Below are 18,630 nucleotides of genomic sequence, written 5' to 3' on the forward strand. Positions count from 1 at the left end.
TGCATGAACTATAGTCTTTGGTGTGAAAATGTGTAAAAATGCATGGACTATAGTCTTTGGCATGAAAATATGTGAAAATCATGATTTATAGTCTTTGGCATGAAAATGTGTGAATATCATGAACTATTGTCTTTGCATGAAAATGTGTGAAAATCATGAACTATTGTCTTTGCATGAAAATGTGTGAAAATCATGAACTATAGTCTTTGACATAAAAATATGTGAAAATCATGAACTATAGTCTTTGGCATGAAAATGTGTGAAAATCATGAACTGTAGTCTTTGGCATGAAAATGCGTTAAATTCATGGACTATAGTCTTTGGCATGAAAATGTGTGAAAATCGTGAACTATAGTCTTTCCTATGAAAATGTGTGAAAATCATGAAAAATAGTCTTTGACATGAAAATGTGTGAAAATCATCAACTATAGTCTTTGGCATGAAATTGTGTGAAAATCATGAACTATAGTCTTTCTTATGAAAATGTGTGAAAATCATGAAAAATAGTCTTTGACATGAAAATGTGGGAAAATCATAACATATCTTAAAATTCATGAAATATAGTCTTTGGCATGAAATTGTGTGAAAATCATGAACTATAGTCTTTGGCATGAAAATGTGTGAAAATCATGAAAAAAAGTTTGGACATGAAATTGTGTGAAAATCATAACATATCTGAAAATTCATGAACTATAGCCTTTGTTATGAAAAGGTGTGAAAATCATGAACTAGTGTCTTTCGCATGAAAATGTGTGAAAATCATGAAAAATTGTCTTTGACATGAAATTGTGTGAAAATCATAATATATCTGAAAATTCATGAACTATAGCCTTTGTTATCAAAAGGTGTGAAAATCATGAACTATAGTCATTGGCATAAAAATGCGTTAAAATCATGGACTATAGTCTTTGGCATGAAATTGTGTAAAAATCATGAACTATAGTCTTTGGCATGAAAATTTGTGAAAATCATGAACTATAGTCTTTGGCATGAAAATGTGTGAAAATCATGAACTATAGTCTTTGGCGTGAAAATGTGTGAAAATCATGAACTATAGTCTTTCTTATGAAAATGTGTGAAAATCATGTAAAATAGTCTTTGACATGAAATTGTGTGAAAATCATAACATATCTGAAAATTCATGAACTATAGTCTTTCTTATGAAAATGTGTGAAAATCATGAAAAATAGTCTTTGACATGAAAATGTGTGAAAATCATGAACTATAGACTTTCCTATGAAAATGTGTGAAAATCATGAAAAATAGTCTTTGACATGAAAATGTGTGAAAATCATAAACTATAGTCTTTCCTATGAAAATGTGTGAAAATCATGAAAAATAGTCTTTGACATGAAATTGTGTGAAAATCATAACCTATCTGAAAATTCATGAACTATAGTCTTTGGCATGAAAATGTGTGAAAATCATAAACTATAGTCTTTGGCATGAAAATGTGTGAAAATCATGAACTATAGTCTTTCCTATGAAAATGTGTGAAAATCATGAAAAATAGTCTTTGACATGAAAATGTGTGAAAATCATGAGCTATAGTCTTTCCTATGAAAATGTGTGAAAATCATGAACTATAGTCTTTCCTATGAAAATGTGTGAAAATCATGAAAAATAGTCTTTGACATGAAATTGTGTGAAAATCATAACAAATCTTAAAATTCATGAAATATAGTCTTTGGCATGAAATTGTGTGAAAATCATGAACTATAGTCTTTGGCATGAAAATGTGTGAAATTCATGAAAAATAGTCTTTGACATGAAATTGTGTGAAAATCATAACATATCTGAAAATTCATGAACTATAGCCTTTGTTATGAAAAAGTGTGAAAATCATGAACTATAGTCTTTGGCATAAAAATGCGTTAAAATCATGGACTATAGTTTTTGGCATGAAAATGCGTGAAAATCATGAGCTATAGTCTTTGTTATGAAAGCGTGTGAATATTATGAACTATAGTCTTTGGCATAAAAATGTGGGAAAATCATGAATTATACTCTTTGGCTTGAAAATGTGTGAAAATCATGGACTATAGTCTCTGGCATGAAAATTTGTGAAAATCATGAACTATAGTCTTGTTATGAAAACGTGTAAATATCATGAACTATAGTCTTTGGCATGAAAATGTATAAAAATGCAAAGACTATAGTCTTTGGCATTAAAATGTGTGAAATGCAAAGACTATAGACTTTGGCATGAAAATGTGTGAAAATGCAAGAATATAGTCTTTGGCATGAAAATGTGTGTAAATCATTAATTGTAGTCTTTGGCATGAAAATGTTTAAAAATGCAGACTTTAGTGTTTGTTATGTAAATGTGTGAAAATGTAAAGACTATACTCTTTATCATTAAAATGTGTGAAAATGCAAGGACTATAGTCTTTGACATCAAAATGTGTGAAAATTGCATAGAATATAGTCTTTGTCATCGAAATGTGTGAAAATTTAAAGACTATAATCTTTGCCATCAAAATGTGTGAAAATGCGAACACTATAGTCTTTGGCATGAAAATGTGTAAAAATGCAAAGACTATAGTCTTTGGAATAAAAATGTGGTAAAATGCAAAGTTTATAGTATTTGCCATCAAAATGTGTGAAAATGCAAAGACTATAGTTTTTGGCATGAAAATGTTTAAAAATGCAAAGACTATAGTCTTTGGCATAAAAATGTGTGAAAATGCAAAGATTATAGTCTTTGGCATGAAAATACCTAAGAATGCATGAGTTTTAGTTCATGTATTTTCACACATTTTCATGCCAAAGACTCTAGTTCATGCATTTTCACACAGTTTCATGGTAAAGACTATAGTTCATGCCATTTCACACATGCTCATGCCAAAGACTATAGTTGATGCATTTTCACACATTTTCATGACAAAGACTCTAGTTCATGCATTTTCAAGCATTTAAATGCGAAAGACTGCAGTTCATGCATTTTCACACATTTTCATGCCAAAGAGTATAGTTCAGGTATTGTCACACATTTTCATGCCAAAGACTGTAGTTCATACATTTTCACGCATTTTCATGCTAAAGACTATAGTTCGTGCATTTTGACGCATTTTCATGCCAAAGAAAATGCTTGACGCATTTTCCTGCCAAAGAGTATACTTCATACATTTTCACATATTTTCATGCCAAAGAGTATAGTTCATGCATTTTCAAGCATTTAAATGCGAAAGACTGTAGTTCATGCATTTTCACGCATTTTCATGCCAAAGACTATATTTCACATATTTTCATGACAAAGACTATACTTTATGATTTTCTTAGATTTTTATGCCAAAGACTATAGTTCATGCATTTTCACACATTTTCATGCCATAGTTCATGCATTTTCACATTTTCATGCCAAAGACTATAGTTTATGCATTTTGCAATGCCAAGACTATAGTTTATGTTTTCACGCATTTTCATACCAAAGACTATAGTTCATGCATTTTGACACCTTTTTATGCCAATGACTATAGTTAATGCATTTTCAAGCATTTTTATGCCAAAGTCTATAGTTCTTGCATTTTCACACATTTTCATGCCAAAGACTATAGTTTATGCATTTTCACGCATTTTCATGCCAAAGACTATAGTTTATGCGTTTTCACGCATTTTCATACCAAAGACTATAGTTCATGCATTTTGACACCTTTTTATGCCAATGACTATAGTTAATGCATTTTCAAGCATTTTTATGCCAAAGTCTATAGTTCTTGCATTTTCACACATTTTCATGCCAAAGTCTATAGTTTATGCTTTTTCACATACTTTCATGCCAAAGACTATAGTTCGTACATTTTTATACATTTTCAAGCCAAAGACTATAGTTCATGCATTTGCACACATTTTCATGCTAAAGACTATAGTTCATGCTTTGTCACACATTTTCATGCTAAAGACTCTAATTCATGCATTTGTACACATTTTCATGCCAAAGACTATAGTTCATAAATTTGTACACATTTTCAAGTCAAAGACTATAGTTCATTTATTTGCACACATTTTCATTTGAAAGACTATAATTTTTAGATGAATAAATATATATAAATATAGAATGACTAGAAATTAAATGTATCTATCTAAAAGCACATCTATCATTTTTAAAAGCGCGTCTAAGTTAAAGTTAATAAAAACGTATTTCCTTTTCGAGAAATTTTTGAAACTATACTATGTCAGGGCATTGGCTACGTTACAGAAAGAAATTTATGTTTTTGTTCAACGTCGCTCGAATTTTTATTAAATGTCCATGTGAATTTTTACAATTAGTGATGTTTATCTTAAAAGTAAATGTTTTGTGTTTCTGGTCCGTGGTAGTGCAAACGTGAGACGTTGAGGTATTATTGACTGGCATTATGATGTTCTTTGCAATAGTCATCTTTATAGTAAACTCAGTCAAGTGTGAAGTAACGTTAGGTTTGCCAAATTCGTTGTCTAGTTCATACGTTCATGATATTGTATGTAGAGGAAATGTTTGAGTGTCAATTGTGTATTGTCATCGTGAATTAGTTTGAAGTGGTATTATTGTCATTTGTGTTGCGAATAAGTTGTTGGTAAAATGCCTGTAATTGTTTTGTCCGGTTGAATAGGTTTTGTTTTAAGGGCATTTACATCTGTCAGGCTGGCTGGTACTCAAATTTGTTACCCACTGAACACAAACGAGTAAAGGCCATTTACTTCTGTTAGACTTGCTGATACTCAAATTTGTTACCCACTGAACACAAACGAGCAACAAAAAGTAACTTGCGAAATAGAACTATAGTAAGCATCGCCAGCAGACAAAACATAGCATTGACTGCTGACAATGACATACTTTAGAATTAGAAATTCAATTCATTTTCTAAAGAAATCAGTTGTACACTACAGCATGCACAACTGAATAAATGAATATATTCCTATTCCTCCCCTCTCTCCTTTCCCAATTAATTTTCTATTCCCCCCTCCCTTCTTTCCAAATTAATTTTCTAGCAATGGTTTGCAGTTTTTGAACAAAAATGACGTCTTTAACCACTTGAACTTTGCTCATACAAAATAAAAACTATTGAGTTGAATCAGATGTGCATGGCGTATACAACTGACAATACAACGAAGTTTGGTGTAATAATAACAACAATGATATTAGTATTGTTTTTATTATTAATATTAGAAGTAGTACTAATAATAAAAAATATATCACACTGGGCTTTCTGATGAAAAGTAAAATGTTTCATGAGTACATCATATGTTCATAAGTTATTTAAGCTGGTTGAATGCAGCTTAAATTAATATAAGAATTTTATTTCAACTTTTGACAGTCACACAAATGGCCATTTCCAAATTTTGGCAAACATTTTACCGAGTGAAACAGCCGTTCGCCATACTTCAATCCAGAACAAGTTAGCAGTGATTTAAAAGCATAAATGCACGACTATAAGCTCTTATTCGCAGCTATCCATAAACAAACTTCCCAGATGTTAACGCTGTTAAAATTAATAACTGTTGATCTTGTATTTTGACTAACGATGAAATTTTTATGGCAAAATATATACAACAATTTGGTATTTCTCCATTCTTTAATAATGTTTAATTTGATGTAGTGTTTCCTTCTTTCATGCAGCAAGTTAATTACGTTTAGATTGATTGATTATTTTTGCCTGCCCAGAATACAACGGTATCGTCAGCCTTTAATAATAATGGTTCACATGTCAATCACTAGTATCATAAAAAGTTATTTGTCAGCATTTTGTCAAGACTAAATTTCATGAACATAAAAAATGAACAGCACTGCCATTTAAGCTATGCTTTAGCACTGTCTTTTACAAACTTTCTTAATGGTTGACGTATCATATAATGCAAGAGAGAAAGCGTTGTATACATATTAAAAAAATAATTTACTAAACATTTACTCTGTTGCTCTAAAACAACTTTACTGAGAATGGCCACAGAGCCAAAACAAACAGCTGCAAGTACAATCAAAACAAATCTTGACTTTCCTTATAAAAAGAATTGCAACTTTTTGAAACAGAACCATTTGAGTACTAAAAGTTTGGTGACATTTCAACATTATGTCTTTTAAAATTGCTGTTGTCTTCGTGGTACTTTGTATCTTTGCAGTGTTATGCTCAACTGACAGAAAACAGAAAGTTAAAACAACACAGGTAAAATGGTAAATGTGTGTATAATATAATTAATTATTTCTACGAGACTATTAAAACAGGCATAAATCTCTATTAGAACACACAGCTATAGTAATCAAATTTCTGTGATTATGCAATAAATGAAGGCTCAAAATGAATAAATTTCCGAAGCTGGTCATTGTATCCAACGGAGATATGTTCGTTTTGATCTTCAGCTATCGAAACTCTTTAAATTCTCTCAATGTCTTCTTCAGCTTAAGAGGTCTTGAACTGCAGCAACTTTACACGCACAAAAATCGTCTGGCCTCAATAACAATCTTTCTGATTATATCCGAGAGATTTATTTCACGTAAAAATTGTGCAGATTCAAATTATTTGTCACGAAGCACCAACGATGAAATTGTATTCCTTGATTGATCATTATGTGAATGTTTAGCAAAATGAAAGAAGAGGAAGGAGCAAACGAGCGATTCCCTGGCAAAACTGGCTTTTAAGACCACCATATTGCATTCCATTTGGCAATTATTGTCCCCGTGGCGGTGCAAGAATGTGCTGTTCTTGGAGATGTTTCCCACAATTTGGTTACAAGAAACCGTAAGTACAATTATTGTCTTGGACATATATGAAAAACTGCTAAATTTATTATTTTGAAGAGAATAAAAGTAATAAAGAATAATAATGACAGAAAAGATTTCAAATGCTGATCATACAATACATGACATTGATGTAGCTATGGTAAACAACAATGATGACAGTGTAGTATAAAAGACAACAATGTAAAATGATGACTGCATTGATAAATTGTTTCAAATCAAATTATCATTTTCTTGCATGGAAAGCTATCACATGCAAGGGAAGGGGTAGTATACCTTTAAACTTACTGAGTAAAAACCACACACTTCAAGTTAGGGCTACTGTGCCAATTAAAATAGATCTTTTAAAGTCAGATAATGACAATCTTTGATTAGAAGACTTCAGTCAGCATTGTCTAACTATAACTCGCTTGTTTTTAACAGATGGCGTTGTGTGTAAGAAGCGATCCTGATTTAAAAGCTGTCTATCATCAAGGGTCCTCCACTTCACATGGATAAGAAAATTTTTTAATTGGTATAATCTTGGATAAATAGTTTTCTATAAATTACTGAAAGAAAGTCTTCATTAAAATTAATAATTGCATAACCTTGGCACAATCACGAGCACTCATTACCGCAACATTTGCAAGAACAATGACTGCTTGAATTTCTTCAACTATTATGTCAAATTTAAAATTTATGAGTAAAAGAAATTAATGGGTTTATAATGTAACTAGCTAATTGTGTAAAATAACAAGAAATGATAGAATTTTACACTTAAATAATTGAATGGTTTATGGTTAGTACTGTATTGGCGTTATGTTTTTTGAACTGTAAAATGATACAGTGCATGGTGTATAGAAAAAAGTCAGTAAGGTTTAAAACTTTACTTGACAATTATAAATTTATTACTGAAACTTATTTCACTATTTTATCATGCATATGTTGAAATGCAGTCGCAATATTACATTTAAGATTATACTCAACGAGCTTTACAATAAAAAGATTACTTTTCATTTCACATTAGGGCCAAAAATTACGACTTCGAAATTGTATTTTAGTAAAATAAACAACGATTGACATTACGTAAAATACGTGTCAATCGTTTCGTATGTCCCATTTCGTTACTGATAATCGGGAATTTGACACTCAACCACACAAACACGTAAATCTCAAAACATATGGCATATAATATTGTCTTGTCTTCAAATTTTCTTCACTGCCTTTTATGTAATTCAATACCTTGAAAAAAGATAATCAGCTCGCTCATATTTGAAGCCTCGTGAAATTATGTCTTATTTAATGTGAAGATACCTTCGGAAAAAGCAAAACGTCATTAGTAAAAAACCCTTTATACCACAAAGCATGAAACCTTTCCTCATCCATGGTCAACACAATCAACGATGCAATCTTCGTTAACCATCCTCAACCTCGAACATGCTACGCAGCAAACAGGTTCAAACAAAACTCAAAAGCTTCGCTTCTCAATTCTCACTTTCACCGGGTAACTGGCTTCAAAGTACGAGTACGAACCAGCACAAACCATTCCAAAAACAAACACGTCACAAACACGTGTTACTGTGACAAAAGTATCATATTGCAAAAGATACTAAAACGAACTGAAAAACTTTCTAAGCGTCTCTTGACTTAGTGACCCTGACATATAAAAAAGCCTTTTCTTTATAGCACGTTTGTTACTTGCCATTTAATCGGGAATATAGTGATATACCCTTGCGGAGTTGTTGCTGTCATTTATCAACAAAGAGCTCTGGTTAAACTCTGCATTATCCACTTCTTGTAGGCATAAATTGGAAAATATAGAGTCTATAATTTCTAGTACTACTACAGAGAGTGTAGCTTATATTAATCTCGATGTGTAAGTCCTACTTTTTAGGCGAATATCAATTAGTTACTCTCTTTACAGATGCGGTTGTATCACAGGTGTCCTTCACTCATATTAGCTTGAACTTTACCGTTAAAATTCATATATTTATGTTTTGCCTTATTACTTTCTTTTAAAATCAATTGTTTTTCACAAGCTGTGACTACAAATATATAAATATTTGCCTCCTCCCAATTATCGACTTTATGGCGTCCCTGATAAAAAGTATTCTCGCAAGGCACCTCACCAGTTAAATACATGACATTAATGTGAAAATAGTTACCAATAACATACATAGTTTATCAGAGCACAAAAATACATAACAACAAAAAGACACATTGCTGTCAATTTCGATATAAAGGACCCAAAAAATCATTTAAATAGTGTAAACAAACAATAACTCTCCCCATTACATCGTAACAGACCGTGCACCGCAAACTTTGCATTGTTGATTGTATCTATATTATATATTTACCTAAGGTAGGCAACTATCATCGCACTTACGAACACATGACTTTATATAAAGTAATAATTCGTAAAGAAAACAAACAAGAATTCAAAATGATAATTATATTACTAAAAATTAAGATAATTTTTCTACATGAATCCATACTTAGCTTTTGAAAAAGACGACAAAAATACCGTAAAATATGGTGAACTTTTTAACTTGTTTGTAAAATTTTTCTGTCTCCATGTTGGATGCCTCATTCTGGTGCATAAGCCATTATTTTCAAAAAGACTCTCAACTGCAATTGGCTGAAATTTAATTTTTTAACTTTTTATTGAGGTTTGCGCGCACTGTATGTTACAATGCAATGTGGAGAGTTATCGGTTGTTTAAACTATTTAAGTGATTTTTTGGGCCGCCGATGTGTGTACAGGACAAAATTAAAAGCCAAGCATTGCAAACCTTTGAAATATAGAAACAACAAAAACACGTTTAGGAAATTAAGTTAATGAAAAGAAGACAAAAAAACTATTCTTTTAATTCAACAGTATTCGTTTAACATCATGTTTGCCACCATTGTGATTGTAGTTGATTGATATCATGCAGACGATTTGACAGGTCACACGTTGGGATGAGAAGAAAATATAAATAAATTTGGTATAACTGACAATTTGAAAAATCTAGTTAGTGAAACTATGGTAAGTTTGAACACAAACCTTATATGTCTGGACTTGGAGGAGAGGTTATTGTCTTTTATTGAAAATTTAGAGATAAAGCAATTCATCTTTCATGGTGAAATTTGTTCATATTTTGTAGAAACTAGAATTATCTTATGATCTTGGAATAAACCTGTATTCATCCCTCCTGTTCGTGAAAGATCTCGAGCTGCTTTAGAAAATAGAACTAGAAAAATACGTGTTTTCATTGATGAGTTTAGACAAATGTGTGGTTTTAATTTTCATAGCAGTAAAGCGGATGGCATTGACAATGTGAAAGAATTGTAGCTCCTTTAGTTGTTTTGAAAAAATTAGAGAAAATTGAAAAGGACTGAATGAAAAAAAGTGGTAGAGCGATAGTAGGTCAGAAAACGTTTTGAATGAGTGCAATTGTGCAAGAAGATAAAGTCAAAGTTCATGAAGAATATTTTTATCTCTTCTTCCTGACGAATCTTCAAATATAAAATTACTATCATAGTTATAGCCCATCATTGAGGTGGAAGGAAACAAAATAATTGCTGCGTCCCGCTCACAAAGCGGCTGCCTTGCCTTTTTAGTTTATTAATATGGTTGACTGCACATAATTGAAGAGAAAAGACTTAAAGACTCTTTATTTAATTGTTATCGAAGCAGTTGCAATTAGTTTGTTCTTCGACAAAATCAACAGGTTTCAAAGCAAACAAGGTTGGTAAATTTAATATATTATACTTGTGATTTACTAACTCATTGACTGTGCTTCAGTATTTCATTCAAAACCATGGTTTATGTGTGTTTACGTACAAAGAATACGCTATAGTGGCTTGCTGGTTGACTGATCCGGTAGTTAAATTCTGCAAACACTGGGGAACGCTTTAATATTTGTATTTTATTCGGTTATGGACTTTTGTATTAATTCTTTGTTATAGTGGAAGAAGTTTATTACATGATATTATTATAAATAGTTCTGCTTCCAAAACTTAGTTTGATTACGACGCCGAGCTTTTGCTACTCATAATCTGCGTAACACGCAAAGCGTGACGTATAAGATGGATTTTAGTTTATTTATCATTTTTAAAAGATAACCATATGAAAGTTCCCTATTATTGGCAAATTAGCTGTCCGCAGCAGTAATTGCTCTAGCCACTGATAAGTTGTGTTTACCTATAACTTTATCGATTTGTGGGAAGCTATCGATCTATAGCCTATAAAATTTTACAAAGCAATATTTTTTTGATAACAATTAAAGTAACATTGTGAAGCGAAGGTCGTAATATGAAGCCCACATAAAACTATTATAACTGCAGTTTATTATAGTTAATATACAACGTTTGCTGATTTTCCCTTTTACTTTACTTATTCAAATGAACATATACAATAAAGTTCATACGTGGCTGAGTATTCGCCAACGGTATGCTCATGGTCACAGCCCAAAATAGATCGACTTTTAATGCACATGCGTCGTAACGTCAGATTGTTGGTAGAAAAATGTATAGCTAGCTACGAAACTGCATGGGATCATTACGGTGGCCGGTACGGGTCACCAGAAAAATAATTTAGAAAACATAACAAACAATAAGAAAACGTCACTCAAAATCATAATACACATTTCAAAATACTCACTACACATTTCAAAATACTCGCTACACATTTCAAAATACTCACTACACATTTGAAAATACTCACTACACATTACAAAATACTCACTACACATTTCAAAATACTCACTACACATTTCAAAATACTCACTACACATTTCAAAATACTCACTACACATTTCAAAATTCTCGCTACACATTTCAAAATTCTCGCTACACATTTCAAAATACTCGCTACACATTCGTCCCAGTCTTACCCTGGTCTGGCCTGCCGACGGTCATCATTAGTTTCCATCTACGAAACTGACATGACATCATAAAGTAAGCATATTAAATCTATAATTCCGCATTTCACAAGGCAAACAAAATGGGACATTGGGATAATAGCATGAAAATATTGGCTCAACTCTAATCAGAAATTCTTCCAGGGTTTTGCTGGACTTGGTCGGGCAACAACATTAGTAGACGATCTACATATCGCCAGCAAATGTATTTGCAGTGGCTTTCGACACATGTCCGTACTTTAATAGCAAAAATTTGAGTATATGAATTTGCATTCGCTATGTCGCGTACGTAGTTGTGTGATGCGTTACAAAAATAACAAGGAAACCAAAGAGGAAATTTACACATAGTGCTATAATTTGTTGCACAAGAAACGCCAAAGAAAATGAAAAGTTCGGTAATTTCGAGTAAACGCAATAAATTTAGAACTTCAATACCAGTCACGTCAATAAGTGCATTAGTTAAACTAATGATTGTCGAATATCACCAATACAAATACAATTACATGTAATCTGTAGATTGACCACTCATGTTGTGTTGTCTAAACAAGACCAAGAAATCCCTGGAAGAAATATTACTAATAGTTCATGTACGCGTATCGCATATTTTGATGCTATTGTGGCAATATGTTTGTCTATGTGCCGAATTTCACACAGACAACATATCGCCACAATAGCATCAAAATATCCTTACGCGAACTGAACTGTTAGTAATATCGGAAACGTATATTTATATTAGCTTTCTGCCATCACTTCAATTTCGTAGATGTAAACTAATGACGACCGTGGGCAGGCCAGACCAGGGTAAGACTGGGACGAATGTGTAGTGAGTATTTTGAAATGTGTAGCGAGAATTTTGAAATGTGTAGCGAGAATTTTGAAATGTGTAGTGAGTATTTTGAAATGTGTAGTGAGTATTTTGAAATGTGTAGTGAGTATTTTGAAATGTGTAGTGAGTATTTTGTAATGTGTAGCGAGTATTTTGAAATGTGTAGCGAGTATTTTGAAATGTGTAGTGAGTATTTTGAAATGTGTAGTATGATTTTGAGTGATGTTTTCTTATTGTTTGTTATGTTTTCTAAATTATTTTGTCGTGACCCGTACCGGCCACCGTAGATCATAGCACCAATTTAATAATCTAAACGTAAGTAACGTAACTATTTAAAATAGTTTGTCTTGAAAGGAGCAAATCAACCCTGTTATGGTGAACAATAAAGCCTATCGATAACAGAAAAATGCTTCTTACTCTAGGGAAGCATAAGAGCTTCAACTTCTTGAAAAACAATTTTAAATCAGAAAAATGAAATTTTAATACATAATAATGGACTTGTATAAATATGGAATTCACCGACTCCACATTTTGCAACGTACGGCTGACGCTACAGTTTACATTGATTACAGCAATCGTTTACAGAACACTTGATACATATTTTATCTCACTCTATTGATTTTTTTAGAAATAGTTTTAATATACCCTAATTTTGCATTTCTTAGACATGAAAGTCAATCAGTTAGAATCAATGTAATCTATTTTCGTAATCTATTTCTGACTGATGGTAATAAGTTGTTGTGAATGTTTATCTTCAGTGAGTGCTATTGTATATTGGTCTAAATATCAAGAAACTGATTCAAGTATACTGATATACTAATTTGTGATATAAAAATACCGAAACGCGTGGGTTCAATGATGTATAGTTAAGTTTGCATTAGCCTGTGCATACCAATCAGAGCTAATCAATTAAATTAATCAATGAGAATTTGCAAATCAAGCGTGAATACATGTTTCATTTGTTTTAAAATTTATCTGTTTCGCATTATAGTTGTTTCATGAAAATTTTTCCTGATCTGCTCTCGAGCTATCCCAAAGGTCTCCTCGGTTTGCAAAAGCCTGCTCAAACACAGCTTATACATCTTTTATTTCTTAAATAAAAAACACAAACAAAGAAAACATGGACTTTAAGAATATATAATGCACTGACTTAAAAACGCCAATTGAATTTAATAGTTTAAGGGTACCCTGTAATGACTAATTTTCATCACTTAGGAAAATAAGAAAAATTCAAATGCCATTGTGATGCTATTAACATGCGTTTGCTGTTTGTTGATTCATCCATTTGAAAACGTGCAAGCTTTTTAGAGTTAACTATTTTACTTCAAATGCATTTAGGTCTAATTTATAAGAAAAATTTTCAATTAATTGTTATATAGTTGAAGAAGTGAAAATGACTCTCTCGATTGATGAAGTATTTCAAGAAATTGGTGAATTTCATAAGTTCCAATGGTTGATGCTCACCATTATTGGTTACACCGTTTTTGCAACTGCTACATTTCCTGTGATGATTGTTACATTCATCACTGCAGAACCAAATTGGCAATGTGTGAAAGGATATAACAGTTCAATCTGTAATTTTAACGAATCTATTGGTTTGACCAGTAAATATTATAAAGACAGATGTGACATGCCAAGAGAGGCATGGACATATGTAGAAGGCTTTACATCTACTGTAACAGAGGTATAAGAGTGGCTTGAAGAAGTTTAACAATGACAATGGAGCATATCAAAGCATAATTCAATAGAAAACAACACAATTGCTTACTTGATCTCTACTCTTCTGCCTATTCCATAATTAGTGCTTTTTGAACATAGTAATGAAATTAAGAAAATTATTTTATAGTACGATCTAGTTTGTGATAAGTCCATACTTCAGTCAGTCGCTCAATCGTGTTACTGGATTGGAATGCTACTAGGTTTGCTGTTTGGTGGCTATCTCTCTGATAGATTTGGTCGAAAAAAAATATTTACAGCTGGAGTAATTGCCATAACAATTGTCACATGGATCATGATTTTCCCAAAATCGTTTGTCGTCTTTATTGTATGTCGCATTATCATTGGTGTTGGCTTAGGTAAAAAAACTGTTACAGCGAACGATATTTTTAATTTAAATATACGCAGCCATTCATTTTCTGTATTATTTAATTTAGGTTTTCGAAATGCAACAACTATCGTTCTTCTCACTGAATTTACCACACAGAAACATCGTGCAAAGATTGGAGCTAGTTCAGCTTTGTTCTGGGCAGCTGGATTGTTGGTACTTCCGTTGATTGGATATTTTGTTCCTGAATGGAGATATTTTCTCTTGGTGACAGCCTGCTTTGCTGTACCTTGTTTGTTCATGAGCTAGTAAGTAATTTTTAAAGAGAGAAAGAGTAATTAAAGCGCTTTGCATTGCGTATTTTTCACAATGATTATTTCATCAGTTCATTATTGTTAATCATCTATACCTTGGCCCATACTTATAAACATTCATACATTTGTCAGTTTTATCCTCGAAAGCGTCCGTTGGTTACAACTTCAAGGCAAAGATGACATTGCAAGGAAGGAATTAGAAAAAGTTGCCCGCATAAATAGGAAAGAAATGCCAAAAGATATGATTAAGGAGTTTAAAGAGACTTTCGAAAGTGGAAATTTTAAGCATCTCTTTTACAGTTTAAGGGTTGCAAAAGTAACGTTGATTAGCTGGAATATGTGGTAGGTTTGCAGTTTCTTTTTTAAACATTTTCATACGATGCATAACCTTGATCTTTGGACAAGTTTCATTAGCTTACATGACAATATTATCATTATATGGCTAGGTTTGCTACATCTTTAGTTTACTACGGAGTTTCGTATGGTTCCGTGGATCTTGGTGGAAACAGATATCTTAATTTTGCATTGTCAAGCATTGTCGAGCTACCGTCTAATGTCTTGTCCATTATCTCGGCTAACAGGTCAGCAATTTTAATACCACTTAAACTTTGGTGTTCAAACAGTGTTTAATAGCGTTTAAAACACAAAAAATTTATAATTATTTCATTATAGCTACGCAGTTTCTTGCTTTTTCTTTGGATCAATATTTCATCAATTATAATATTTATAAAAAAGCAAAATGTTCATGGATGAATATTTTCAAAATCAATTTATGAAAAATTCTTTATTTTAGATTCGGTCGGAAAAAAACTGTAATTGTTGGTCTTCTGCTTGCTTTTGTTGCTTCGATAATCTCTGTATTAATTCCAGGAAATCGTTCAGATGACGGTAAATATCTTATTGTTCAGTTTTTCGATTTTAACTAAGCTCTAAAAAAATTGGGCTGCTTTACTCGGACATTTCGTATTTATATGTTCAGGTTATACAGCTACAAGGATCATTATGTCAGTTCTTGCAAAGTTTTTCATAAACATGTCATTTTCTGGAATTTATATTTGGAGTACAGAACTCTTTCCGACTTTCATAAGGTAAGCTTAATGGTACTCAAGTAAAGATACTCAGTATTACCAGTATAACATTTGAGTTAAATTGATTTGTGTCACATAAGCCCGCCCTAACCTTCTTCAACAATATAGGTCAACTTATTAAGCACTTTTTATATACAAACCATAACTTATAACGATACACAATATTGATTTATAGAGGTATGGGTGTAAGTACATCATCAGCTGCAGCAAGACTTGGTTCATTTTCAGCAAGCTATATCGTTTGGCTGGTATGCTAATAAACTTACTTCAAGTATTGCAATAATAATGGTATATAGAGGAGAGGAATACTTTTTTTCGATTGGCGTTTTTACTGGTTAATTAATACCTGGTAGAGTATTACTTAACTACCAACTACTAATTAATACCATAGTAGTAGTAGGTTGAGAAACACTAAAGTTTATGGTGTATTTAGGTGAAGTAATTAAATCAATTGCTTTTGATTTTTAAAATGTGCCGAGGTCAAAGTTTTGAAAAATGACCCAAGGAAAACTTTTTCACCGAAACGAGCAAGAAAAAACCTATTTATGACGTTAATCTAATCTTTGTGAATCACGAATACTATAGAGGCGAGGTCAAATGGAGAATCATAAACAAACATATAAAAAATTTTTTTATAAAATAATTGGTGATCATATAGAGTTATATCACTGTCTTTGTCTATCGTGAATACACTTCATGACGTCAAAATCTTATTCAATGTTGCCATTCAATCGTTATTAATACGAAGTAAGCAATGTTGAACATCATTACAAGTTTTTTATTTGAAATTGCAAGTAAATGTTTCATGTGAGCCTTGAATATATTTGCTCTGCTCTTGCACTTTTCCGTCATCAGTGTTGTGTAGTTGTCTTAACAGGACTGTTCATTATTGTAGTCCTGAGTTTTTGTCCTTTGTGGTGGCACAGGGGTATAGCTGTATGTTGGCACTGGGGGTATAGCTGTGTGTTGTAATTAAAAAAAAACTACAAGAACGAGAGGATGCATCGTGTACATCAAATTGCAATAGTTTTCAGTAGTTTACATAAATATTAAGCTTGTATCGATGTTAACGAATTTTATCCACTAAATTTATTTATTAAATCAGATTGTAACTTTGACGTATGGTAAGTATGAATGTAATCAAATTGAAGTTTTTTTCATTATAGATTCGTGTTCATCCCATGCTGCCATATGGTATTATGGGTATGATTTGTCTCCAAGCAGCTATTACAGCAATGTTTCTTCCCGAGACAAAAGGAAAACCAACATTAGAAACGCTCGATGACATGGTACAAAGGGCTTCATCTACGGCTGTGAAGTTCACTGTCACGGATGAATTAGTGATTGCAAACAAAGCAACAGATTGCAGCATCGAATAAATTTACCGACATGATAAATTTTAGTTTTATTACTTAGAGCAGTAGTATTGATGATTTAAGATGTCACTGACTATAACTGACACTAGTGCCAGTCCCCATGAATCAAAAACAATATTGCATAATCTAGTACTTTCAAACTCTTTTCCCGAAACCACAGTATAGAGAATATACAGTAGGGACACTCCATTGAATTTTTTCGTGCCACGCATATCTTAAAACGCGTGTGATTACCATATTAGCAGCCAGTAAATTGCATTGTGTGACCAATAGGATTGACGATATGGCAAACGACAGCCAGTAAACTAATTAAATATACAGCAGCCAGTTGCACAGCAGTGGCCCTACTGTATATTCCTATACTGTGCCGAAACTATAAGAATCATTGCGATCTGGATATAACCGGGAACCACCGGTAATGGTACTTTACTTATATTCTGTTGTTTGGTTTGTTGTATGTTCATTTCTTATCTAATTCTAAGCATATTTTCTGTACGTATCTAGTTGACATCTGCTATCAATAATACCAAACGTTGCGTGCGAGTGCTTTTGTTAATTTTCGGTAGTAAACGATTCCCCTGATGTGCCCAGAACTTTTATACTGCGAGAGTTACATTGACAATCCTTATAGGTATGATGTAACGTTTTTGCGCAGTGTCGTTCAAACAAGAACAAAAATTCAATTGCTTATTTACGATTATTAAAGTGAGATAACAGATCCTCAAGAAAGGAATATTAATTACAGGATTATTTTCAACATGGCTTAACTGGAGCTTGTGAGATAAAGGCAGCGAGTCCTGCAATATATAATTTGTTCAAAAAAAGTCAGTTGTATAAGCTTTTAGCATATTAAAATTTGATTAAGTGTACCCACTGATTACGTAATGTTGTCTTTTTGCTGTTTGCATTTTTGATAGAAAAATCATTTCTTATAAATGAAAAATCATCAAAGAAGAGGTTTTAAAATTTATTTCAAAAATATTAAAAATTTCTAAAACACTGAATGCAGATGGCATTATATTTGAAACACTTTTAACTTTCAAATATATACAAGACCTGCACTAGAAAAATACAGAATAGTATAAAACTAAAATAAAATAAATTTATAAAATGTGAAATAAAATGAAAATATATCTTGAAATAAAACATATACATGCAAGAGCTCATGCAAGCTAGCTAACATGTTTTGTGATACACTGAGATACAAATCTTAAGTCTATCTTGTCCTCAGTTTACGGCACTATAGGCAATCGACATAGAGAGTATAGAGAGTATTTCTTGACTGAATCTAAATTTCTACTAACCATTTTGATACTTATCCGATAAATCTTAGAGATGAAAGCAAGAAATATTATGTAAGTATAATTTTATAGTAGTATATTCTGAAACTA

General features: G+C 32.1%; 1 protein-coding gene and 1 long non-coding RNA gene across 2 annotated transcripts; one reads left to right on the forward strand and one right to left on the reverse strand.

The window, feature by feature from the left end:
• Nucleotides 1-7,578: 7,578 nt before the first annotated feature.
• LOC124439846 lies at nt 7,579-8,245 on the reverse strand. Its single transcript, XR_006946483.1, has 2 exons — nt 8,003-8,245; nt 7,579-7,930 (listed from the first exon to the last, which is right to left on the reverse strand). It is a non-coding gene; the product is annotated as an uncharacterized LOC124439846 (long non-coding RNA).
• Nucleotides 8,246-10,347: 2,102 nt separating this feature from the next.
• On the forward strand, nt 10,348-17,297 carry LOC124439843 (solute carrier family 22 member 15-like). The gene is made up of 10 exons (XM_046990110.1): nt 10,348-10,417; nt 13,797-14,101; nt 14,264-14,492; nt 14,571-14,769; nt 14,908-15,117; nt 15,222-15,356; nt 15,569-15,663; nt 15,755-15,863; nt 16,039-16,111; nt 17,030-17,297. Exons 2-10 carry the CDS (start codon nt 13,811-13,813, stop codon nt 17,240-17,242), a joined length of 1,554 nt encoding a protein of 517 aa, XP_046846066.1. The 5' UTR covers nt 10,348-10,417; nt 13,797-13,810; the 3' UTR covers nt 17,243-17,297.
• The last annotated feature ends 1,333 nt before the right edge of the window (nt 17,298-18,630 follow it).

Source organism: Xenia sp. Carnegie-2017, unplaced genomic scaffold (genome assembly GCF_021976095.1).
Source record: "Xenia sp. Carnegie-2017 unplaced genomic scaffold, XeniaSp_v1 HiC_scaffold_2, whole genome shotgun sequence".
In the NCBI taxonomy this organism is placed as follows: domain Eukaryota; kingdom Metazoa; phylum Cnidaria; class Anthozoa; order Malacalcyonacea; family Xeniidae; genus Xenia; species Xenia sp. Carnegie-2017.